At 46.1% G+C, this 26,909-nt stretch overlaps 2 protein-coding genes across 12 annotated transcripts in view; one reads left to right on the forward strand and one right to left on the reverse strand.

Annotated features, from left to right (window-relative positions):
• LOC140409981 (paxillin-like) overlaps positions 1-26,909 on the forward strand; it is a 251,482-nt gene that overhangs the window by 172,305 nt on the left and 52,268 nt on the right. For 10 of the 11 annotated variants that reach the window (XM_072498017.1, XM_072498021.1, XM_072498023.1 and 7 more), the window contains exon 2: positions 24,395-24,621. In XM_072498017.1, the coding sequence (XP_072354118.1) occupies positions 24,395-24,621 (227 nt within the window). Of the gene's footprint in view, positions 1-23,679; positions 23,759-24,394; positions 24,622-26,909 lie in introns of those variants that run through there. The other variant, XM_072498022.1, reaches the window with a different exon arrangement.
• On the reverse strand, positions 3,368-25,913 carry LOC140410096 (uncharacterized). Its single transcript, XM_072498036.1, has 2 exons — positions 25,698-25,913; positions 3,368-4,730 (listed from the first exon to the last, which is right to left on the reverse strand). Exon 2 carries the CDS (start codon positions 4,706-4,708, stop codon positions 3,482-3,484), a length of 1,227 nt encoding a protein of 408 aa, XP_072354137.1. The 5' UTR covers positions 4,709-4,730; positions 25,698-25,913; the 3' UTR covers positions 3,368-3,481.

A 26,909-nucleotide genomic window follows, 5' to 3' on the forward strand; every position in this document is an offset into this window, starting at 1 on the left:
GCAACACAGTGGACAAGGTAGTCAAGAAAGCATATGGAATGCTTGTCTTCATTGGACGGGGCATAGAGTATAAAAGCTGGCAAGGCATGCCACAGTTGTATAGAACCTTGGTAAGGCCGCACTTGGAATATTGCGCACAATTCTGGTCGCCACACGACCAGAAGGATGTGAAGGCTTTGGAGAGGGTGCAGAGGAGGTTTACCAGGATGTTGCCTGGTCTGTAGGGTGTTAGCTATGTGGAGAGGCTGAATAGACTGAAGTGTGTGTGTTGCTGTGGACCTGGCAGCCAATGATCTGGTGAAGGGACGAGAGTTGCACAAAAGGCATGAGTCAGAGGAATTATGTCGAGGGGGAATGTGTAGGTTTGAAGGAGATTACAGTGATAGATGGGTGAGGCTCTGAAGCAATTTAAAGAGGAAGTGAATGATTCACTTGAGGCATTGGGCAACTAGGAGCTAACATAGGCTGACAGGGAGAGCAGTGTTAGGTGAGCATAATTCAGTGTGCAATACGATGCTCTTTGCAGCGTTTCAGATGCGCTGTGGTTTAAGCAACGATGGAAGATGGGGAGGCTGACCTGGTAAACATTGGAACAGTCAAATTTGATGCTGGAAAAGGCATGCTTGATTTGGGGGTTTCACAGGAAGAGGGGCTTTTTTTTAATCGTTCATGGCATGAGGGTGTTTTTGACAAGGTCAGCCATTCCTAATTTCCCTTCAGTAGGTGGTAGTGAGACACTACATGAACCGCTGGAGACTTGATGGTGTAGGTACACCCATAAGTGCTGTTAGAAAAGGAGTTCCAGGTTTTGACCCAGCAACCATAAAGGAACTGCAAGATAGTTCAAAGTCAGGATGGTGTGTAGCTTAGTGTGAAACTTCCAGCTTGTGGTATTTCCATGCATCTGCTTCCCTTGTCAATCTAGGTGGTAATGGTCATGGCATGGTTGTTGAAGGAATTTTGGTGAATTGCTACAGTGCATCTTCGAGATCAGTTATTTTCATATTCGGGTCGTGACCTGCAGGCGGGTGTCGGGATGGTCGTGGGGCCATGGGTCATGGCATTCCCGATCACTGGAAGTAGTGCCCAACGGCCACGACGTTTTTAGAAAATTACACTGTGACCGGCTTTCAAAATGCCGGCCGTCACGCGCATGTGTTCCCCCCTCAGCAGTTTGCAGATCCGGTGCCCAGTGCAGTAGACCGCCCTTCTCCTGACGTCAGCGCACTGCCCCAGGACCAGGTTTTTAAGGGTTCCCTCTCCCCCTTTTGCCTTTGAGAGGGGGTGGTGCTTCTTACCCCTGTTTCTCCCCAGAAAGGGAAGGCCAGTGCTCCCTCCAGTAGATGGCCTTCCTCCTCCTTCCATCCCTATTCTTCTCTAGCTCTCCCCTTTCTGGGCGGCTATCCCTATTTCTCTCAATGGATGCTATGATACCCCAAAGACCACCGCAGATGGGCACGGTTCCATCTCAACCCCCACAACCTTGGACATAGCCTCGAAGAAGGCCGTCCAGAATTCCCCGAGTCTGGGGAGGCCGTCCAGAATTCCCCGAGTCTGGGGTATGTCCAGAACATGTGTATACGGTTGGCCGGACCACTCCCCCGGCACATTTCGCACTTGTCCTCCACCTCCAGGAATAATCCGCTTGTGTGTCTGTGCACCACCTTGAGCTGCATCAGGCATAGCTCGGCGCAGGAGGATGTGGTGTTGACTCTGTGCAGTGCCTCGATTCAGAGTCCTCACCCCTATCTCCATGCCCAATTCCTCTCCCCACTTTCGACTGGTCTCGCCCAATGGAGTCCTAGCCTTTTCCATGAGCCTCCTGTGTATGTCACTGCACTTGTTGCCCCATAACCAGGCTAACCCAATCATCATGTCCAGGAGTGAGTGCATGGTTCTTTGGGGGAGCTCTTTCGTCTCCTTGCGGAGAAAGTGACATTGCTGCAGATATCTGAATTCATTCCTTTTCGGGAGTTGGAGCTTCTCCGTGAGTTCCCCCAGGGTAACCAGTCTGTTTTCCACGTACATGTCCTTGACTGTCAACGTTGCTCTGTCCCATCCCATGTCCGAAAGGTAGTTTTCATCTCTGCTGGTGCGAACTTGTGGTTATTGCAACAAAAACAGAAAATATTGGACCATCTCAGCAGGTCTGACCTCACCTGTGGAGAGAAAAGGGAGTTAACGTTATTGCAGTTGGGGGCTTTTGCTCAGTCAAAATGGCATCTAAACTGATTCCACATCTTAAGGGTAGCCAATGTTGATCTCCAAATTTCTTTCTCTGTCAGTCTGGCCTCAATAAAAGTTGAGACGGATTTGCACGTAAACAGAAGTTATTTATTTAGCTTGCAAGCTTGAATCATCTTACAGAAATGTAAGAGACATCCAGCTTCTTACATTCCAGAAAACGACTGAACTAAAAGACAAAGGGATCTCTGCAAAATCAATTCAAATGGTATCAAGTTTCACATACTCGACGGACATAGGTCAGCCTATGTCCCTCCTGACCTGTTCGATCTATTCTGATTGGCTCACTTCCAATCCCTTTCTCTGGCCCCTATCAATGAAGCATCACTCTCATAGACACACCTCTTCCTGCTTTTTCCATGCGGTCTCAAATTCCTTTGTCCCTAACTGCAAGAATCAAAGTGGCTTATTTCTACATTACATTAACTAGTAACTCTAAAGTAACTATTTTATATCACATTCGTCATTCCCTCCTTTTATCATTCCATGATAACCGAACTATCCAATCTATAGCTACGGTTCCTCATCTAAAAAGATTCGTCGCTGCATTTCCAATTCCTGTCTTAGCCCCCCTTCATCTGCTTCACCCTCATGGATTTTAACAGTTAAATTTTTTTCTCGGTGATTGGGGCGGTGATCTGATCCAGTGCACCCCGCATTCTACCCATCACACATTTAAGGATGGCCAGGCCCACAAAGATGCAGCCGATAGCTACCACTAGATACATGGCCATATTTATCAACCAGTCCTTCCATCCTCCAGATCCCCAGTTACCCCAAGAGTCAGGATCCTGCATCCCGTCCAAGTGATCCCGTATGCGATCCATAAATGTAGTAATGTTAGCGGTCAAGTCCTGAACACCCATGATCCACTTGCCCTGTACTATGGCGCATACCCCACCCTCACGGGCCAGAAGATAGTCAAGAGCATACCGGTTCTGCATTGCAAACAACCGTAGCTGAGACAACTCCTTAGTTATTGCCCCGAGGGCTCCCAAGGTTTCATTTCCCAAGATGGTAAGGCCGCAAATAAAATAATTCCGATCACTAACAGCCAAGGAACCCCCCACACCTCCCAGTGTCAATACGCTCAGAATGCCCCACCCGGCTGAGTGGCCCCAGTTGGGTGCGAGAACCTGAGGTTTTTTCCAGTTCTCGCAAAATTCAGCAGAGACTGCCCGGCGTGCTAACTGATTATGCAGGTTCCACGCCGAAGGGCAGGGGACTGTGGTAGGGACTAGAGTCCCAATAGCAATTCGGCGGGGAAATGGGGTGACAAAACGTTGGTCGCCGTACCATTAAATAAAAAGTAGTATCCTTGTTCCGTGTGGAGACTAGCATCACAATCAGCATATCGGTTGCGTAAGGACCTCCCAGTAGCCCAGTTTATCCAATTTTGAAATGCCCATTCGGGCCGCCCAGCAATGCAGAAAGCCCTATTCCCAACAGTGATATGAGAGACATTCGCCCAGCCACAAAGGAGCTGGAGGCCAGCGTTCAATGGAACGCAAGTGGTGTTATAACAAACGCATTGGCCAGACGCCTGGGTGATATGGCACCTCCTGTCCGTACAGGTGGGAAACAGACATGTTATATTTGTGTCCACCTCTACCAGCAAACAGCCGTACCCTTCACTGCTGAAGCAATTCTCGTACGACCGGGAATCCCTATTGGGAGTGAAGTGGCTAGGTATGTACGCCCTCCACCGTCGCAGCCTATCGTACTGTGAGTGGGGATTACCCCGAGGAAGGGGAAGGCAAATAGCCGGTGGTGCTGAATCCGGATCGTAAGGAAGAGTGACTTGCTCGGGCAATGGCTCGGAACGCTGACAATGAACCACCGTTTGGGGAGTGCCCCAAAGCGGTGAAACAGAAAATAACCTAGACACCGCTGCGGGGTTTGGGTAGCAGACAACCCGTCCCTGGCCATACAGACGGTGGTAAATCTGGTAGAAGAGATTCATACTACCCGGGTTTTCCTCAGTTTGGCCTTTAATTAACTTAAGTGCAACTCCCGGTAACCTACGTTCTAGCTGTACTTCCCTTCTCACACGCCCCGTTCTCTCTCTAGTCCCTTTCTCTTTCTCATGGTCTCTTCCTACACTCTTCTGACAGCCTGATGTTACCTTTATTGTACCACTTTTAACACATCCAAAATCAAATTTACATGTATTCCAAAAACAAGGCAATGTCCATATAATGTTCCCTTCCCATCGCCGGGACCGGTGCAGCTGCTTCATGACTCCCGCATTCTCCTTAACTTTGATGACCTTCCATGAGTCGATACCATGTCCTCGTATATGGGGGCAGCGAAGAACATCACCTTTGCATAGGTGATGTATCCTTGTAGATTGGTTGGGGCTACACAGATACATAATATTCCCCTTTTCCATGTCCATCGCCAATAACACGCCAAGCGAAGTGAGGCCAAATATCAGACAGACGATGCGTAGCCACTCCATCATGCTCCACACCTGTAAAATAGCACTGGAGAAGGGAGGCAGGTTAGTATCCGACCTTTTACAGTAGTGGAGATGGACTCAATTTACAGTGATGTAGGTGGACCCAAGCACTTCGCCCCTCCACTTTAACTGCTGTGGGGGTGGTAAGGAGAACTTGGAAGGGCCCGTCCCATCGCGGCTCCGACCCCTTCCTAGTCCAATTTTTGACCATGACATAACTACCGGGCTGGACTGAAAGTGAGCTAGGTACTGGGGCAATGGCTGGTGAGCCGCACGGACTGGGCCATGGAGTTCCTTGAGCACTTGCGTAAGGGCTAGAACATAGGTGGTCATTTCTTCAGTCATCTGATGAAACTGAACCCGTCTGGGAACCTGCAGGCTCCAAGGAGTTCTAAGAGGCCTGCCATAAAGAATCTCGGCGGGAGAGAGCCGGGCTGGTCCCGCAGGTGTAACCCGCAGCTGGAAGAGGGCAACGGGGAGCAACTTAAGCCATGTCAGTCCCGCGTCTGCTCTTAATTTAGCCAATTTAGTTTTGAGGGTCTGATTGTGTCTCTCAACCACCCCGGCTGCCTGCGGTCTGTAAGCACAGTGTAACTGCTGGCGTATGCCCAACTGGGAGCAAAACTCCTTGTTAATTTGTCCAATAAAATGAGGCCCATTATCAGAACTTAACTGAGCTGGTATACCGTACCGGGGAATGATTTCCCTCATCAAGACTTTAACCACAGTAGCAGCTTTACTATAGATAGTCGGATACGCCTCGACCCATCTGCTGAACACATCCACAATGACCAAAACATATTTGTAACATTGACACCTTTCCAACTCAATGTAATCCATTTGGAGCGTCTCAAAGGGACCACTGGGCAACGGGGTTTGCCCCTTCCCACAAGGGATACCTTTTCCGGTGTTATATTGCTGACAAATCAAACACCGATTACTGATACTTTGGGCCAACCCCTGCATTTTAGGGTGCCACCAAGTGTCCAGCAACAAATCACTAGTCCCTCGAGCCCCACAATGAGTTGCAAAGTGTACACATTCGATGACCCATAAAGCCAGTACATCAGACATACAAGTCTGATGTGCAGGCGTGGTCCATAAAGAGGAAACAGAATCATATGTACAACCTAACCGTTTCCACATTTGTTTATCACTCTCAGGAGCGTCCTCCTGTAACCTTATGACGTCTGGCATTGGCTTGTCAGAAGCAGACACATTCATAGTAGATCGTTTAGTCTGACTTAACATTTTAGGCACTTGCTGAATTTGTGCGGCTGTGCGCGCTGCACAATCTGCTCGTTCATTACCAACGTCAACTGGGGTTGTACCATTCGTGTGGGCAGCGCATTTAATAACGGAAATCTGCGCTGGCATAAGGAGGGCCTGCAGTAGGTCATTAACTAAACCCCGGTGGGATATTTGACCACACATAATCATGTCAGGTTGTTCTGACGAAATGTCACTCAAATCGCCCCTTATTGTGGTAGTTTCCTGAATCAAGGCTAAACAGTCGTGGCCAGGTGCGTCTTCATGGACAGGGGGACCACTAAGAAAACAGGCTGGATTGATAGTGGTACAGTGTTTAAATGTCAGACGTGGATTGTTCAAAAGGTATATCTCATACCTATTCTGACGAGCTGCGGTAAGATGCTGACCATTCGCCCCATATCCCTGGCATGGTACTGGTCATGGACCTGACGTGTAATATGAGGGCTTACCGAAGCTGACTGTGGCCATAAATGTGGTGATATTGTAACAAAATCGGCTGTACCTTCTTTTCCCGTGACTGTGGCTGTAACCTTGACTGGCCATTCGGTCTCAAGTAATGGCCGGTATTTGTCCTCCAACTCCCTGTTTCGTCCAGTTCTGTCATAGGCCAGGGTAACGTGATGCAGTGATAGTGGCTGTTCAATGTCTAACGTCCACCACTGGGGGGTGATAGAAATATAGCACTGTTGTCTCATCCTCCTCTTCGCTGATCCACCCACCCAAAGTCACTATATTGGAGCTCCTGCTGGTAAACTACCATTTCTGCCGCTTGTTGGGATCGCAGATCATCCTTTTTCATTACATACTCAGTCTTAACCTTTGTAACTGAGCCTCCTTCTTGGCCTACACCCTCCTTCCAGTAAAATCTGACTGCCCTTGCCATCTGGGAAGGGTCGTTCTCTGTCCAATTCATGTTATTACATTTCACAGCAGTAACCACAGAAGGTGGTAGGCAATGCATTAACATAGCACAGTATTGAGGGGAATTCTGACCATTTTGATACAGCAAATCGCCTGACTGCCCCCGGTAGATTTCATTAAAACGCCCCAGACATTCCTATGGCTCGTCAATCTTCCTAGGTTTTAGGTCTAAGATAACAGAAAGATTTATGGGCCTTTGAAATGTGCTATTCAACGCATTCAAGATCTGTGTCCTTCTTTTCTCTATTTGCTCTCTTTTTTTTTTTAAACTTAAAAATGTTTGAAAATTCAAATTGAATTACTGCAACTTGCAAGCTTAGCTCTGATCTCAACTCAGAACTAAATTTACAATTTGCTTAACACAAACTTGTATAACATTTACAACTTAATTATTTCTTTATCTTAACAATTTTTCTTTTAACAAGTTTTTTTTCTGTTACATACACATAAGTATTAGCAAAATCAACTATCATCTCCAGATTGACACTTTTTTTTAAATGGTGTCCATGATCTTCTTTAAGTTTCTATTAATCTCCAGATAAAATGAGATAAACCTTATTTCAAGTAAGTAAAATTTAAGATTCTGGCAATTTCAATCAATTGCTTTCGAAAATAATAACTTTTATCAAAGAGGTGGAGAAACCCACTGGTTTCCTTTAATTAATTCAAAACGTAACTTTGCTGGTGTTCACTGACTCAAAGGAAAGGTATCCGATTACACTGCAGACTGGTGCTGTTATCTCAAGGCCTGAGTGAGAAGCACTGTCTGTTTTCAACTCCGCCTGCTGCTGTTAACCCTTTGAGAGACTTCTGCTTCAACCAATGTGCAGCATTCCTCACAATCTCAACTAGACCTCGGAACTTTACAGTCCAAGGAGACAATTTTAGCTTAATCAACTATATATTTAAAACACTCACACATAGAGTTGAACCATCTTCAGATTTAAAAACAGTTATACTGGACTGAACCTCCATCTATTGAAGTCCCATCAGCCCCTGAACCCATATAATAGACTGAACCTTCATTAATTAAGTCACATCAGCCTCTGAACCCTGATAATAGACTGAACCTTCATTAATTAAGTCACATCAGCCTCTGAACCCTGATAATAGACTGAACCTTTATTATTTAAGTCCCATCAGCCTCTGAACCCTGATAATAGACTGAACCTTTATTAATTAAAGTCCCATCAGCCTCTGAACCCTAACCCAAGCCGAAACAACAATATGAAATCCCATCAATTAAAGTGCTAATCCCCAGACTGACCTGTGATTTCGTCGAGGCGGTCTTTCTGTGCCAACCGCGAGTGACCAGACTAATCAGACGATAAGAAGAGGGGAACAATCAATGCTGGTCGTTTTCCATTTCTACATTGAGGGCCCTTTGTTCCCGTCCTCCTGTTCATAATCAGTCTAATTCTGATTTCGCAGTTGGATCAGGATCGCCCAGAGAAATCCCGGGTTTCGGCACCAAATGTTGATCTCCAAATTTCTTTCTCTGTCAGTCTGGCCTCAATAAAAGTTGAGACGGATTCGCACGTAAACAGAAGTTATTTATTTAGCTTACAAGCTTGAATCATCTTACAGAAATGTAAGAGACATCCAGCTTCTTACATTCCAGAAAACGACTGAACTAAAAGACAAAGGGATCTCTGCAAAATCAATTCAAATGGTATCAAGTTTCACATACTCGACGGACATAGGTCAGCCTATGTCCCTCCTGACCTGTTCGATCTATTCTGATTGGCTCACTTCCAATCCCTTTCTCTGGCCCCTATCAATGAAGCATCACTCTCATAGACACACCTCTTCCTGCTTTTTCCATGCGGTCTCAAATTCCTTTGTCCCTAACTGCAAGAATCAAAGTGGCTTATTTCTACATTACATTAACTAGTAACTCTAAAGTAACTATTTTATATCACATTCGTCACCAATACCACCGGGCTCCTGGAGTGTGTGCGTGTAGTGGGGGGGGGGGGGGGGTGCGGTGGCCAGCGCTCTGAGAGAGGTCCCCATGCAGGAGGCCTCCTCCATTCATTTTTTTAAAAAAAATTTAGAGTACCCAATTCATTCTTTCCAATTAAGGGACAATTTAGCGTGGCCAATCCGCCTACCCTCACATCTTTGGGTTGTGGTGGTGAAACCCACGCAAACAAATGTGCAAAGTCCACATGGACAGTGACCCAGAGCCGGAATTGAACCTCGGCACCATGAGGCAGCAGTGCTATCCACTGCGCCACCGTGCTGCCCCTTCTCCATTCATACCCAATCCACCTCTGCCTCCCTTATGTACCTCCTCACCCTCTCCGCATTGGTCGCCCAGTGGTAGAACAGAAGATTTGGCAGGGCAAGGCCCACCGCGTGCCACCTTCATCGTAAAATGGACTTCTGTATATCTCTTCCCCCACCCCCACCCCTCCAGAGAAAGGCCATGTTTGTCAACCTTGGTGAGGAAGGATTTGGAGATGAAGATCGGGAGCGATCTAAAAATGAAGAGGAACCAAGGCAGCACGTTCGTTTAGATCGTCTCTACCCTTCCAGCTAGCGAAAGAGGGAATGAGTCCCATCTTTGCAGATCCCTCTTCACCTCCTCCACCAGGCTGGAGAGGTTCCATTTGTGGAGCCTCCTCCGGGTGTGGGCCACTTGGATCACCAGATACCTGAACTTGGTGTGGGTTACTTTAAATGGTAGTTCCTCCAGCTCCGCTCCTCCCTTTCGGGGGTACACCACTGTATTTATATGGCTGGTGCAGTTCAGTTTTTGGTCAAATGGTAACCCATGATGTTAATGGTGGAGAATTTAGTGATGGGAATGCCTTTGAAGTTCAAAGGGATTTGGTTAGATTCTCTCTTGTCCTTCCAATGCCTTTGTACCCTTTATATATTATAGTGACCAAAATTGCAAACTGTACTTCAAAATGTGGTCCAAAAGGGTTAATAAAGACCGAGCATGACGTCTCTACTTTTCAATACTTTGTTTTTCTTGCCAACATATTATACAGGTACCTCGTACTTATCTGTGAGGAAATTCGGGTGGCGTTTATACCCATTTGCAAGTTTATTAGCGCCTTTTAGTCGCAGTCCTTTTCTGTATTGACTACCCCTTCCCTATGAGTTTCATCAGCAAATTTAGAAATTGTGTTGTTGAAATTGAGTTCTTTCTGCCCTCAGTCTGGTCTCAGTCAAACGCTGAGTCGGATTCGTAGGTATTGATTTATTTTATTTCAAATAGCTTGCAAGCTACACTCACTCTGATAAAGGCATGAGACTACAAGCCTCTTGAAATTTCCAGAGCGAGTGAACAAAAAGAGACAAAGCATGTGTTTTCACATACATTCATGTAGCATCAAGCTCCACATACATCCGACCAAATAAGGTAATGGTAACAAATGCAAGATTCTTATAGGTCTTTCTCACACATTTCTTGACCTGGCCATATAACCTGATCTTCACAATTACTGATACTGATAGGCCCACTATACATTCCTCAGCCCTGGGGGCCCTTTCACCAGCATCTCCTGCAACAAAGAAATGGTCCCAGTGGCTGCCCATCCCCCTCTTCCTGCCTTGTATCCCACTTGCAGGCTGCACATTTTCCCCAGCATAAACTAGAGATCTTTACAAAGTCCGCTAACTCCTTATTCTACTGCAGTAAGATTTTACTCCTAACTTGGCCTAACTACCCATCATGCCTTTCTGTTCATTTCCTCTGTTTTTGAGGCCAAAGTTTAAATCATTAATATAATTTGTAAACAACAGTGGACCCAGAGGTTACTCTTGTGAGACTGCACTTCCCACCTTCTGCCACTTTAAATACCCCTACTTTGTGCCGCCTTGTGTCGCCAACTAGTTTTTCATTATGCCATTCCTCCTCTGGATCTTGGTTAGTGGGTCATAGCTAATGAAGCTATTGTAATTTCTTTGAGACAACTAGGAATTAAATAATTTGCAATTTTATAATACCTTTCATGACCTCAGGAAATCGCGAAGCATTTAACAGCCAATCACGTACTTTTGAAGTGTCATCTGTTTAAATGCAGGGGAACGCAGTTGTCGGTTTGCGCTCAAGAAAGTCCAACAAAATACAATAAGGTGCATGACCAGATAGCCTGCTGCAGTGATGCTGCTTGAGGAATCAATATTTGCCTGGTCACGTACACTAGAAGATTATTTTACTCCATGGATAGTCACGCATTTGGATAGCTTGCAAATCCAAGTTTTAAAGAAGATAAAAGGTTCTTGCAATGAAAGGGCAATTAACTAGCTAGTTCAAATATTGGCGTGGCAGCAGAGAGAAGATATGAGTCAGCTCTGTTGTTAGGAGGGAGGGGGAGGAATGACTAGCTGAGTTCTCCAGCTGTCGATTAGGCATCTCACGTCATATCATCCATTAACACGAAGGAGGGTACTTCTGGCAGTTTTACAAAATCTGCTGACAATGCAAAGCTATGTAATGTAAGGAGATTGCTAATTGAAATATCTAGACACATTAAATGGATAAATTGATGTAGTCTGGAAAGGAAACTGGGATTTAATGTGGGTTATTTTAAGGTCGCCTACCATTGAGTAGGGACTGTATTTTAACTCTACGCAGCCCATTAACCAGGCCATGTTTAAAATACAATGTGCCCTATTTTGAGATGCATGGAAATGATTCTGAAACTTAAGTAGCATTGAGATAAGTTCCTTTGCATTTGGAGTCTGGGAGGATGGCATCTGTCAACAGCTTCTGGGGTTTGCACCAGTAAATCTAGGTGTTTATCTCTCTGGTTGAATTCTGCAACTAAAAAAAGTACTTGGTCTTTGGTTCCAGGGTCAGGATGAAGGAGCCAGATTTAGTGGTGTAAAACTGGGGGGTTGACTCATGGACATCAATCACCAAGAATCCAAATTAAACCAGCACCAGTATAAAACCAATTTTAAAACTCTGTTTAAAAAATATCAGCTAACAAAATTGAACTTCTCTCGGAGAAAATTCACTGAAGATAAAGAACTGAAAAGGCTGATAGGCTGTTTTCACGTCTCCAAAGAGAAGATTGTTTTGTTCGTGACTGTGCCCCAGATAACGCAAGGAAAAAAGTTGAGAATAAATGGGAATGCATTTCAGATGTTAGTCCCTGAGTCAGTATAATGTTATGAAAAGCTTTAAAAGTGACAATTTGGAGTATTATAATTGGCTGCATAATCTGAACACTAGAAAAACGTTGTGAAAGCAGGTACGGCAATGATTTGCAAAGATTAATGAGAGTGAGCTGACAGGGAAACATAGATATTTTCTGCCTTCCAGGTTTCCGTATCTGAGGAGATAACCTTTAGTTCTGCCAATATAAAATGTCCTGAAGATAAATATTTCAAATCCAGTGGAGCGAGACAGAGCCCTGTTCCTTTTATATAAACAGCTGCCAATGCAAATCAGAATCATGGCCAAGCATGCAAAACCCTTTCGCAACTTATAAAATATCCTTGGATCATAAAGAAGAAAAACCGATTTATTACATATCTGTGCAAGGGATAACAAACAGTTAATGTGGATGTAGAAGGGAAAGGTGTTCAGAACAAATCGGTACCATGTTCAGCTTTATCTGCGTAGAATCACATTGAAGGCATGACTAGTAAGGCTTCATCTGATTCCAGTAGTTACTCAAAAGTACAGGTTCTGCACGATATGGTTGCTGTATCCATGCTGAAGATTGATTGTGGCATTATGATAAAAAGCCTCGAGAGGCCAGTTTGATGTGCACTCCCAGGATTTGTTGAAGGACAGTCATCAATCTGCACAAGCTGGACTGCTTCACTGATAAACAGATGAACCAGTGCCGCTCTGATACAAGAAATATTGTTCATCTTCATACACTCTGTTGCATTTCATAAACATCTGGAAAACATCACAGAAAGGGCTGGATTTTCCGACTCCCTCGTCAGCAGTGGTTTATGCAGATTGGGGTGTGTAGGGGGGGGCGTAAAATGTGTTGAGTGCCCGCCCACCCCACCTCCTTCCTGCCCATCCTTGACCTGTTCTCTATAATAAAGACTGCTTTTAATAAGCTGCTTGCAATGAGCCCTATTGAGACAACTAGTTGCCCAATTACGTGGTGGTTAAGGGCCTCAATCTGCCTCCACTGCCATAAAACACTGGCCTATGTCGGGTAGGCAGGCCAGATTGCAAAGGCCATTTTTGAAACAGCTTCTTTGAAAAGCCAGGAAGGAAGAGGAAGGGGCACTCAACAATGCCCTTCAAAAACCGTGTTCCTTCCAGATTGCTCTCCAAAATCCAGCCCCCTTCCTTGGCTCTCCATTTCGTCTTTGCCCTAAAAGCCTAGACTTAACTGTCTCCAGTTACCATGATCTTCTTTGGAGGGCTTCTTTGCATTCCCAGCAACACCTATTAATGAACTCTGCTGGGATTGGCCAGCGGCCTTTAAGGGTGGGACATCTGTCCACTGATGGGCAGCAGTTCGATCCTGAGCCTGTTTAGCTCACCGGCATTTTATTGCTGTGGGGCAGGCTTTTTAAAAGTTGGTCCTTCCTTCTTGGGGGGGGGGGGGAGGAATGAGCCGTCACCCCTTTCCTCCTCGTGAAATTTAGGCGAGTGAATTTCTTTGATTTTTATTGACTATTGACAATGCAGCAGCTACTTTGCACACAGCATGATCTGAATTGATTGAGGGAGGAATGTTGGTCAGAATGAATATTGGATCATATTTGCTTATCTTCAAATAATGTTATTGGATCTTTAGGATTGCTTAAATCATTCGTACAGACAGGTGCAATCTTGGTTTAATGTCGCAGCTCCCTCTATTGCATTTTAATGCCAGCCCAGTTTGTGCGCGTGTGTGATTAGTAACCAGTCTTCTGACTTAAGGTGAAAGGGCTACTAAGATGACATGATACAAACTGAGGAAACTTAGGTTTGGGCCATATATTGAATAATGAGTTTCAAGTGCTTTTGTTATGTTCAGTGCCACATACCCTTACTTAAACTAGGATACAATATGTGTTTATTCATAATCAGGACAAACCTTAACTCCAGAAGGAAATTATCAACATTTTCCCAAATGCAATCCTAATTTTGATGTTGACAATCCCAAATCTGAAATACCTCCTTACGTTAATTGCTGACTTGGGTAGAACCTCAAGACCAGAAGGAACCTCAAGACCATTGAGGATGACAATATTGAATTCTTTACCCGTCAGTCTGGCCTCAATAAAACTCAAGTTGGATTTGTAGGTATAGTATTATTTATTTTAACCAACTTGCAAGGCTGACTCGCTCCACAGAGATTCAGAACACAGAAGCTGTCTCCTGGAACCCTAGAACCGAGTGGGGTCGGAGACAAAGAAATTTCTGCAAATACATTCAAATGGCATCAAGTTTCACAGACAAGATTCCCATAGGTCATCCTATACACCTCCTAACCTGGCCATATACCCTGATTGGCTCCTTCGCATTCCTTAACCCTGGGCCTCTTGTTATCCAGCATCCTTTTCCCCATCCTCCTTGCCATGCTTTCTGAATTCCTTTGTCCTTTGTGAACTCACTACTATCTACATTACTGTAACTAATATTTGAACTAACTTTTAAAAAAATATATTTTGTTCAAATGTTTTTGGCCAAACAAAACAATACAAAGGTTTTCCTTTTTTCAACAATAAAACAGTATAAATAACAATGGCCGTTTTAACAAATAAATAAATAATATATAAACTAAATGGCAACTGCCATATCAAAAAGAATATCTCTCCAAAAAATAAAATCAAGCAATCCAATATACATAACCTGGTACAAATATCTATACACAAACATCCCTGAGGACCCGCCCGGGCCCTCCTCCCCCCCTGGGTTGCTGCTGCTACCTTCCCATTTCCTTTATCGTTCTGCGAGGTAGTCAATGAACGGTTGCCACCGCCTGGTGAACCCTTGAGACGATCCCTTTAGTGCGAACTTTATCCGTTCTAGTTTTATAAACCCTGCCATGTCATTTATCCAGGTCTCCACGCCCGGGGGTTTGGCTTCCTTCCACATAAGCAATATCCTTCGCCGGGCTTCTAGGGACGCAAAGGCCAAGACATCAGCCTCTTTCGCCTCCTGCACTCCCGGCTCTTCTGCAACCCCAAATATAGCCAACCCCCAGCCTGGCTCGACCCGGACCCCCACCACCTTCGAAAGCACCTTTGCCACCCCCACCCAGACCCCTGCAGTGCCGGACATGACCAAAACATGTGGGTGTGGTTTGCTGGGCTTCTCGAGCATCTCCCACACCTATCCTCTACCCCGAAAAATTTACTGAGCCTTGCTCCGGTCATATGCGCCCTGTGTAAAATCTTGAATTGTATCAGGCTTAGCCTGGCGCACGAGGACGACGAGTTTACCCTACGTAGGGCATCAGCCCACAGCCCCTCCTCAATCTCTTCGCCCAGCTCTTCTTCCCATTTCCCCTTCAGCTCATCCACCATGATCTCCCCCTCGTCCCTCATTTCCCTGTATATATCCGACACCCTACCATCCCCCACCCATGTCCCTGAGATCTCTCTATCTTGAATCTCCTGCATCGGGAGCTGCGGGAATTCCCTCACCTGCTGCCTCGCAAAGGCCCTCAGTTGCATGTATCGAAATTCATTCCCTTGGGGCAACCCATATTTTTCCGTCAGCGCTCCCAGACCTGCAAACGTCCCGTCTACGAACAGATCTCTCAGTTGCACAACCCCAGCTCTCTGCCATGCTCCAAATCCCCCATCCATTCTCCTCAGGACAAACCTATGGTTATTTCTTATCGGGGATCGCACCGAGGCTCCCGTCCTTCCCCTATGTCGTCTCCACTGCCCCCAAATTTTTAGTGTTGCCACCACCACTGGACTTGTGGTGTATTTCTTCGGGGAGAACGGCAACGGCGTCGTCACCATTGCTTGTAGGCTGGTTCCCTTGCAGGACGCCATCTCCAATCTCTTCCATGCCGCTCCCTCCCCTTCTCCCATCCACTTACACACCATTGAGATATTGGCGGCCCAGTAGTATTCACTTAGGCTCGGTAGTGCCAGCCCCCCCCCCCCCCCCTCCATCCCTGCTACGCTGCAAGAACCCCCTCCTCACTCTCGGGGTCTTCCCGGCCCACACAAAACTCATGACACTTTTCTCAATTCTCTTGAAAAAAGCCTTCGTGACCATCACCGGAAGGCACAAACACAAAGAGGAATCTCGGGAGGACTACCATTTTGACCGCCTGCACCCTACCCACCAGTGACAGGGGCACCATGTCCCATCTCTTAAAATCCTCCTCCATCTGTTCCACCAATCTTGTTAAATTAAGCCGATGTAAGGTTCCCCAACTCCTGGCTATCTGAATCCCTAAGTACCGGAAATCTCTTGTTACCTTCCTCAGCGGTAAGTCATCTATTCCCCTGCTCTGCTCCCCCGGATGCACCACAAACAACTCACTCTTACCCATATTCAATTTGTACCCCGAAAATTCCCCAAACACCCTGAGTGCCTGCATTATCTCAGGCATCCCCTCCACTGGGTCCGCAACATACACCAATAAATCATCTGCATACAAGGATACCCTGTGTTCTTCTCCTCCCCTGAGTACTCCCCTCCACTTCCTGGAGCCCCTCAGTGCTATGGCCATGGACTCAATCGCCAATGCAAACAGTAACGGAGACGGGGGACACCCCTGCCTCGACCCTCTATGAAGACTGAAGTAATCAGACCTCTGTCTGTTCGTGACCAAGCTCGCCACCGGGGCCCTATACAGCAGCTGTACCCATCCGATATACCCTTCTCCAAAACCAAATCTCCTCAGCACCTCCCACAGATAATCCCACTCCACTCTGTCAAATGCTTTCTCGGCGTCCATCGCCACCATTATCTCCGCCTCCCCCTCTGGTGGGGGCATCATCATTACCCCTAGCAACCTCCGTATGTTCGTGTTCAGCTGTCTCCCCTTAACGAACCCAGTTTGATCCTCGTGGACCACCCCCGGGACACAGTCCTCTATCCTCGTCGCCATCACCTTGGCCAGGAGCTTAGCATCTCCATTTAAAAGGGAAATGGGCCTGTAGGACCCACACTGCAGCGGGTCTTTTTCCTTCTTCAAAGGGAGCGATATCGTTGCCTCCGACATAGTCGGGGGCAGCTGCCCCCTTTCCCTAGCCTCATTAAAGGTTCTCGTCAAAAGTGGGGCCAGTAGGTCCATATACTTCCTATAAAATTCCACCGGGAATCCGTCCGGTCCCAGGGCCTTCCCCGCCTGCATGCTCCCAATCCCTTTTACCACCTCCTCCATCTCAATCTGTGCTCCCAGTCCCGCCCTCTCCTGCTCCTCCACCTTCGGGAATTCCAGCTGATCCAAGAAACACGTCATTCCCTCCTTCCCTTCCGGGGGCTGAGCCTTATATAACCTCCCATAAAATGCCTTGAACACCCCGTTCACTCTCTCCGCTCCCCGTTCCATCTCTCCCTCTTCATCTCTCACCCCACCTATCTCCCTCGCTGCTCCCCTCTTCCTCAATTGGTGGGTCAGTAGCCGACTCGCCTTCTCTCCATACTCATACTGTACACCATGTGCCACCCTCCACTATGCCTCTGCCTTACCAGTGGTCAGCAGGTCAAATTCCACATGTAGCCTTTGTCTTTCCCTGTACAGTCCCTCCTCCGGTGCCTCCGCATGTTGCCTGTCCACCCTCAAAAGTTCTTTACCCTCTTGCTTCCCTTTATGTGCCCTTATGGATATCAGTTCCCCTCTAACCACCGCCTTCAACGCTTCCCAGACCACTCCCACCTGAACCTCTCCATTGTCATTAAGCTCCAAGTACCTTTCGATGCACCCCCTCACCCTTAAACATACCCCCTCATCCGCCAATAAGCCCATATCCATTCTCCAGAGTGGGTGCTGTTCTTTTTCCTCTCCTACCTCCAGGTCTACCCAATGTGGAGCGTGGTCCGAAATGGCTATGGCCGTATATTCCGTCCCTGTCACCTTCGGAATCAGTGCCCTTCCCAAGACAAAAAAGTCGATCCGTGAATATACTTTGTGGACATGGGAGAAAAATGAGAACTCCTTACTCCTAGGCCTACTAAATCTCCAGGGGTCTACCCCTCCCATCTGCTCCATGAAGTCCTTGAGCAACCTGGCCGCTGCTGGCCTCCTCCCGGTCCTGGACCTCGACCGGTCCAGCCCTGGATCAAGCACCGTATTGAAGTCTCCCCCCATTACCAACTTTCCCGCCTCCAGGTCAGGGATACGTCCCAACATACGCCTCATAAAATGTGCATTATCCCAGTTCGGGGCGTATACGTTCACCAGAACCACCGCCTCCCCTTGCAATCTGCCACTCACCATCACATATCTACCCCCACTATCCGCCACTATGGTCTTTGCCTCAAACAGTACCCGTTTCCCCACTAAGATACCACCCCCCTGTTCTTCGCATCTAAACCCGAATGAAACACCTGCCCCACCCATCCTTTACGTAGTCTGACCTGGTCTATCAGTTTCAGATGCGTCTCCTGCAACATAACCACATCTGTCTTTAATTTCTTTATGTGTGTGAGTACCCGTGCACTTTTAATCGGACTTACACGTGATCAGCCGGGTTGGGGTCTCTTTGCCCCCCCACCCTTGTCGACTAGCCATCCCCTTTTTTAACCCAGCTCCTCACCCGGTTCCCACGTACCCGTGTATCCCCCCGACGGCGCCCTCCCACCTCGACCACCCCATCCCATAACAGCTCCCCCTCCTCCTTAGCAGCAGCAACCCAGTTAACCCCCCCTCCCCCCCCCCCCCCTCCGCTAGATCCCCCTCTAGCGTAGTTGCACCCCCCATGTTGCTCCCAGAAGTCAGCGAACTCTGGCTGACCTCGGCTTCCCCCCTTATCCTCGGCCCCCACTGTGCGAGGCCCCCTCCTTCCTGCGTCCTTGTTCCCGCCATAATTACCATAGCGCGGGAACAAAGCCACTCAGCTTGTTTCCCACTCGGCCCCGCCCCGAATGGCCGGCACCCACAGTTCCTCATACTCACCACCCCCCCCCCCAAACATGGGGGAGAGAGAAAAGTTACAGGATCGCAAGATTAACAAATTGAAAAATCATCTCTCCCCCCCCCCCCCCCCTTTCCTCGCCCCACATAATCACCCCACCACTTTGTCCCAAAAGTTCTTTCTCTCGCCAGACTATTCCAGCTTCTCGTCCACAATGAATGTCCACGCCTCTTCTGCCGTCTCAAAGTAGTGGTGCTTCCCTTGGTGTGTGACCCACAATCTCGCCGGTTGCAACATTCCAAACTGGATCTTCCTTTTGTGAAGCACCGCCTTAGCCCGATTAAAACTTGCCCTCCTTCTCGCCAGCTCCGCACTCCAATCCTGGTATACGCGGATCACCGCGTTCTCCCACCTACAGCTCCGAGTTTTCTTCGCCCATCTGAGGACCGTCTCTCTGTCATTGTAGCGGAGAAACCTCACCACTATAGCTCGAGGTATTTCTCCAGCCTTCGGTCTTCGCGCCAAAACTCGATAAGCTCCCTCCACCTCCAAAGGGCCCGTCGGGGCCTCCGATCCCATTAGCGAGTGAAGCATCGTGCTCACATATGTCCCGACGTCCGCCCCTTCTGTGCCTTCTGGAAGACCCAGAACTCTTAAATTCTTCCTCCTCGAATTATTCTCCAGTACTTCCAGCCTTTCCACACACCTTTTGTGCTGTGCCTCGTGCATCTGTCTTCACCACCAGGCCCTGTATTTTGTCTTCATTTTCAGCAGCCTTTGCCTTCACGACCCGAAGCTCCAGCTCTTGGGTCTTCTGCTCCTCCTTTAGCCCTTCAATCGCCTGTAATATCGGTGCCAACAGCTCCTCCTTCACCTCCTTTTTCAGATCTTCCACACAGCGCCGCAGGAACTCTTGTTGGTCCGGGCCCCATAACAAACGGCCACCTTCCGACGCCATCTTGCTTTGAGCTTGCCTTCCTTGCCGCTGCTCCAGAGGATCCTCCGCAATCCGGCCGCTATCCTCTCCCTTATCCATGCGTGTCCGGGGGATTCCCTTCTGGTTTACCGCACAGTGTTTTTGGCCGTTTAAATTGCCGTTGGGGCTCCTATTAAGAGCCCAAAAGTCCGTTCCAACGGGAGCTGCCGAAACGTGCGACTTAGCTGGTCATCGCCGCACCCGGAAGTCTGAACTAACTATTTTATATCACATTAGTTTGTTCAATTCCTCAAGGACATTTAATTTGTATGGTTGAGCTTTTACAATAGCGTGGAGTTTTTAACCTTTGTTATTTGCAATAGCTCCCCCCATAGGTAGATGGGTAGAAATAAATGCACAGCATTCTAAGATTCTATCAGACCAGAAAAGACTGCTGATGGCCATCTGGTTGCATTATCTCTAAAATTAAAAAGAAAAACTAGCATGTGCATACTGACTTTCATAGCCTTAGGCTGTCCCAAAGCCGAACAAATCCAAACGGGCCAAATACCGTCCTATCAGTCTACACTCAATCATCCGTAATATTGTTGAAGGTGTTGTTGATAGTACCATCAAGCAGCGTTCAGTAACAATTTGCTCACCAATGCTCAATTTATTACTGCCAGGGCTGCTCGGCTCCAGACCTCAAAACAGCCTTGGTCCAAACTTGGACAAAAACGTTGAGCTCCAGAGGTGATGTGAGTCTTCAAGGAGCCCGAGGAAAATTGAAAGTTGAGAATCGGAGGAAAAATCTCCATTGGTTGAAGTCATGCGTAGCACAAAGGAAGATGGTTGTGATTGTCAATGATCTGAGCCTGAGTGCATCGCAGCAGGAGATCCTCTGGGTACTCTCCATCTTCAGCAATTCATCAATGACCTTCCCTTCAACATAAGGTCAGAAGTGAGGATGCTGCTGATGATTTAATAGTGTCCAGTATCTTTTGCAACTTCTTAGATACTGAAGTAGTCTGTGTCCTCCTGTAGCTAGATCTGGACAACATTGAGGCTTGGGCTGATAAGCGGAAAGTAACGTTTGCACCACACATGTGCTGGGCAATGCGCATCTCCAATAAGTGCCAGGAATGTGTGCCACCTACAAGATGCACTGCAGCAATTCACCAAACCTCCTCCGACAGCACCTTCCAAACCCATGACCCCTACCACCGGGAAAGACAAGGGCAGCGGACACAAAGGAACACCACAAACTGCTTGTTTCCCACCAAGTCACACACCATTCCGACTTCGAACTATATTGCAGTTTCTTTACTTTTGCTGGATCAAAATCCTGGAATTCTCTCCTTGGAGCGATGTGGCTGCAACCAAATGGACTGCAACAGTTCAAGACAGCAGCTGCCACCGCCCTCTCAAAGGAATTAGGGTGGACAATAAATGATGGCCTAGCCAGCAACACACTCATCCCAAGAAGGAATACATTTCTTTCAATGAGAACTTTTTTCTCAAGTAAACTCTAGATTTTGTAATCTTCCAGTTAATATGAAACTTCCTATAGCTTTTGGCAGTTTATCTAATTCATACGTTGTAAGAACACTTTGATCATTATACGTTGAAGCCATTAGTAATCAGCTTATGATCGTGGTGGAGAGAGACAATGAGCACGAACTTTCTGAACAAGTAACGACATATGAATGATATAGACAGTTATTAATGAGAACTTGTGTCGAACAAGAAATACCCCCAAAATTATGAATTGTCTCAAGTTGATGGACAATATGTGGCACGCTGCCGTTACCTTTGTGCAACAGATCCCACTATTAACCTCCGTGTGAGTTTCATGAAGTTGCTGGATTTGTCCATTAAGTTCCCATTAAACCTGCCACAAAAAGCTGAGTTCAGTAATTAATGGCATAGTAAGTGTTCATATCAATTAGCCTGTCTGGCATGGAATGGAAGAATTAGATGCATGAAATCTCACTTTTTCAGGTCCTAAAATTGTAATTGGAGATTTTTTTAAAAATCTAAGTTTAAATGTAACAATGTTATTTTATACTTTTCTCTTCTGTTTCTTTTCTCTGCCTTCATCCAATTTTTCTTTCCCTCACTGTATTTCTCTTTCCGTACCTGATTTGGCACTCGCATTAATTCACCCTCTTCTCGGCCCTTCCTGTTTACTTCTCAATCTTTAAATCTCATTGATTAAGGAGATTTGCTGTTTACTAAGATCCCTGATGTCCTAATACAATGTTAGCTTGCAATTCAGCAGCTTTCAAGGGAAAGGACATTTAATAGCATATCTGTTCAGGGGAATAAAATCTGGGTACCCCTGCTCCAGCAAATTCAGGCCCCATCTTTGTAGCTGAAAGGGTTTATAAAATGTTATCAGCTTCCTATTCCCTTTGCCATTCCATTCTGTTTCCCAGGTTCTTTAACAATGGTGGAGTGTGGTGTAATTATGCAGTAGTAGTACAAGAGGAAAATAAAAACCCAGTGTTTGAGATCAGAGGGTAATAGAGGTGGGATATTAACTCAAAGTGGTTAGTATCTGATTAAAGTAGTACGTGACTGGCTATAGCTTTTTCTTACAGTTATTTGTTCATGGGAAGTGGGCGTCATTTGCTGGGCCAGCATTTATTGCCCATCCCTAATTGCCCTTTATCCCTGTGAACAACCTGCCCTTTAACGGTTGACAGGACTCTTAACTGTGTCCAACCCATCCCCCGCACCTCTGCTTCCACACCTTCCCCTCCCTCCCAGAACCAGGATAGGGTTCACCTTGTCCTCCCCTTTCACCCACCAGCCTCCACATTCAAAGGATCCATCTTCCACCAGTTCTGCCAATTCCAGCATGATGCCACCACCAAACACATTTTCCCCTCACTCCCCCTGTCAGCATTCCGAAGGACCCTGCTGGACACCCTGGTCCACTCCTCCATCACCCCCAACACCTCATCCTCTCCTCACGGCACCTTCCCATGCAGTCGCAGAAGATGTAACACTGTACCTCTTCGCCGCTCACCCTCCAAGGTTCTTAACACTCTTTTCAGCTGAGGCAGTGCTTCACGTTCAGTTCCCTCAAGTTGGTCTATTGCATTCGCTGCTCACGATGTGGTGGACTTTACATTGGAAAGACTAAACTTTGCAAAATATCTTCAATCCATCCGCAAGCAGGACCCAGACCTTCCTATCGCTTGTCATTTCAACTCGCCCTCATGTCCGTCCTTGGCCTGCTGCAATGTTCCAGTGAAGCCCCACGCAAACTGGAGCAACAGCACCTCATCTTCCAATTAGGCATGTTACAGCCTTCCGGACTTGACATTTGAGTTCAACAATTTTAGACTGTGAACGGTGTTGGCTGAACTGAACTTTTAAAATTATTATTCAGCTTTATTCAATTCAGCATTTTTCCTCTAGGAATGAAACTAGACTGTTTGCCCTGTAACTATGAATTGCTGGTTACCTAGAGAGAGATTTGTGGCTGATCTTTCATGGGTGTTTTGGCAAAGGCAATGTAAATTACTGTAACATTGAAATAATTGGAAGATTCCAGGAGCTCAGCCAGTTGAAATGGTCAATCACTGACCACAATCTTACTAAATATCATTTTCTTTCAGTGTTGGTGGATAGGTTTATTGAATTGTTTCTCCTTGCTTCCTTTTTTTTATCTCTTATTACTCACACTTTGTCATCTGGATGAAAGGATTTTGGAATGTGTCAAGAGTTTGCTTGCATGTATCTGCATGGCAGCTGCAGGGCAATTTCCAGACATGTTGGGATTATTTGAGTTGGCAGCAATGATTGAGTGACTCATAGTTGCTTCGAGCATCTACTGATGCCGTGTTCGGTGCAGAGTGATCACAGAACAGACTGCAAAAGTTGGACATTTAGGACAAATGGAAGTTTGGTGTAGAAGAGGAAGGAGGTACTACTTTTTGCTTCCAATACTACTTGATTGTGTAAGTGAGGCAATAAGTATTTAAAATTCTCATCCAGTAATTTTAGTGCTTTGTTCAAGTTAGTGTAAGGAAAAAGATACACATCTTAGAACGAACTGAAAAGTAGGTGTAAATCATATAGACTAAGATATGGCAACGCAGTTGTGTATCTAGATTTCAGTATGTGAGAATTTGTGGACAGTGGGACTATGCAGAGTAAATATATCTGCACTAGGTCCCTCCGTCACAAGTCTCTCTGGCTCAGAATCATTGCGCTGAAGTGCAGGTTGGAGCCACTCCGATAAATAGGGGAGGGGGAGCAGTGCCTGGAAGTTTCCCAAGACTTCAGTCATACTTTCCAAAAAGGTACATGTTTCAAATGGGATTGACATGATCAATAATGTAAAGAGTAAGAGGAGCTGAGGGAAAGTATAGAAAGAGGATCCGCAAACACTAATGCTGTTCAATTGGTACAATCTACTTTTTGTAGAAAATGGGACTAAGTGGAGAATTCTTTCAGAAGGTTAACATCAGTATTATGTGCTGAAACACTGCTTTTCAGGCTGGAAACTGCATTGTAAAATCATTATCTGGTGCATGTTTATTGTAGCAGTAATCCATCTTTAACATAATTGCTATCCTTGCCTTTTCTTCCAGATGCCTTGTTGGCTGACCTCGAGTCGACAACTTCACATATTTCAAAAAGGCCCATTTTCATCCCAGAGGAAACTCCATACTCCTACCCAACAGGAAGCCACATTTGCCAGGAAGTATCTGCGCCCCCACCAGTGCCACCTCCTCCCTCTGCTGATGCTCTGAATGGAGTAATTATTGACACAGTTGAACAGTGGCAGCCTCCTGTTTCAAGATATCAACAGCAACAGGTAGGTGTAAGCCAATCATTGGCCCATGTTTCCAGTTGGTGGTGGTTGTTTATGACCCCCTATTTCCACCCCTCGCGGTACCTTTACCTGAATTTTTCATCTTGAATTTAAACGCTCTTCAATTGCCTGAATTTAACTCCTCCTTGAGAGTATTAATAGAATGAGCACATAAGTGTAGCAAAATCTACCAAGATTTGGATCATCCTGGGTTGACTAGGTCTCTCCCACCAAGTTCTACAGTATAACTTAGATCTTCTAGTGAGCATGATAATTTTGTTTCAGCTTAAAGCCTGTATCCAGGGAAGAACAATATGCTGTTAGACCCTGCCAGTATTAACTTAAGTTCCAATTTCAGCCATTTCATAATTGCCTTCTCTAAATAGGTAAAGCCATCTTTTGTATATGCTATTATTTTGTAACATCAGAAAGGATTTCTTTCTTTGGTAAGATGAGAGGGAGTGCTGTTTAATGTGCTTCAGTTGAGAGGTAAACATGTCAATGACATTTTATGTGCAGATGAAATGTGAATGTTCTCTATCAATGATTTGAACTCAAGTGAGGGGGAGAGGGGTCTTTGGGGTTGATTATGACAAGCATGCAGAAGTGTGATTCATAGTGTGGATTGGGAGTATAACATGGGCCATATGACCGTGACTGGCATAGAACAAGTGTTTGGGTGTGACTGGAGTTCTAGTCTGTACCCCTTTTGCTGTGTCTGCACCTCAACAAATGTATAGAATAATGGGATGGCGCAGTGGTTAGCACAGCTGACTACGGCGCTGAGGACCCGGGTTCGATTCCGGCCCTAGGTCTGTGTGGAGTTTGCACGTTCTCTCCATGTTTGCGTGGGTTTCACCCCCTCAACCCAAAGATGTGCAGGTTAGGTGGATTGGCCACACTAAATTGCCCCTTAATTGGAAAAAAAATTGGGTTTGCTAAATTTATTTTAAAAAATTAAAACATGTATAAAATTACAGGAACAAGTCCAAAGCAACTCCCAGCTCTCCAGAAGACTCACTTTTCCCTGCCATGTTAAGTCTAAAATTTCAGTGTCCTTCGAAAATCATTCTACTCACCTCGAGCATTCCAGATCCAGTTTTCACCAGTAAGGCATACCTCAGCAACTTCTTCTTTCTTAAATCTCTGAATGTCTATCTAATTAGTTCTGATCCCTATCCTTAAAACAGAAAACAAACACCCACAAGCATCCTGCTTGTTTGTTACCATAAACTGCTCTGCTTCTCCATAACAGCAACTCCATATAGCAGATCATATTTGTGTCTCTCACTTCCTGTCTCTGTTACCGTGTGGTAGTGTGTAAAGATCTGTAAACAGTAGGTTCCTGTGTGAGTTTCTCCCCCATGGCAACTAGATTACATGGGCAGGTCACCAAGCGGAAGTGTTTATATTTACTTCACCCCCACCCCTTTGCCTGTTCAGAAAGTTTAAAGTAAAGCAGACTTTTTAAAACATAACTGTCTTATAATTATGGAATTCCTACACTGCAGAAGAAGGACATTTAGCTCATCAAGCCTGCACCGACCCTCTGAAAGAGTACCATACTAGGCCCATGCCCCTACTGTAACCCTGTAATCCCACCTAACCTTTTGGACACTAAGGACCACATCTTTGGACTGTGGGAGGAAACTGGAGCACCAGGCAGAAACCCACGCATACACAGAGAGAATGTGCAAACTCCACAGTCAGTCATCCAAGGTTGGAATCAAACACAGTTCTCTAGCGCTGTGGGGCAGCAGTGCTAACCACTGTGCCACTCTTGTAAAATTCGGTTTCACTATATTTTCCGTCCCTCCAAATTTCTCTTTACTTTGTTTGCTAGTTCCTCAATCAGTTATTTCTTACCTCCTGTCTGGCATGAAGAGCACTCACATATCATCCTAAAAGGTATATGGGCATGTGTAGAACCCATATGTGCTGTAAGAAGTATGGTAAGAGATGCAAATAAACGAATGCCTAAGTTGAAGTGAATGATCACCAAGTTCAATCCCTTCATTGTAGCGAGAGGTACAAAGGAGGAGTGTGTAAACACAACTTTCATTATGATAGATGTCAGCAATAATTTAGCCTCAGCATGCTTACAGGTAAGGCAAGTGACATTAAAAGCCTCATGATTGAGAGATAGTTAGGGAGCAAAAAGTCAAGAATATATTCGGATTGGTAGAATTTAGGTAATTGATATGTTCCTTGACTCTAAATTGTCTTTTATGCAATTGATTTGGACGTTGGTACAAATATTGAACTATACCAAATATGGGGAAATAGAAATC

Source organism: Scyliorhinus torazame, chromosome 1 (assembly GCF_047496885.1).
Source record: "Scyliorhinus torazame isolate Kashiwa2021f chromosome 1, sScyTor2.1, whole genome shotgun sequence".
Taxonomy (NCBI): Eukaryota; Metazoa; Chordata; class Chondrichthyes; order Carcharhiniformes; family Scyliorhinidae; genus Scyliorhinus; species Scyliorhinus torazame.

What these genes read in the sequence shown, in the direction of transcription:
- LOC140410096 (XM_072498036.1), bottom strand. Translation starts at nt 4,708, where the DNA reads ATGATGGAGTGGCTACGCATCGTCTGTCTGATATTTGGCCTCACTTCG.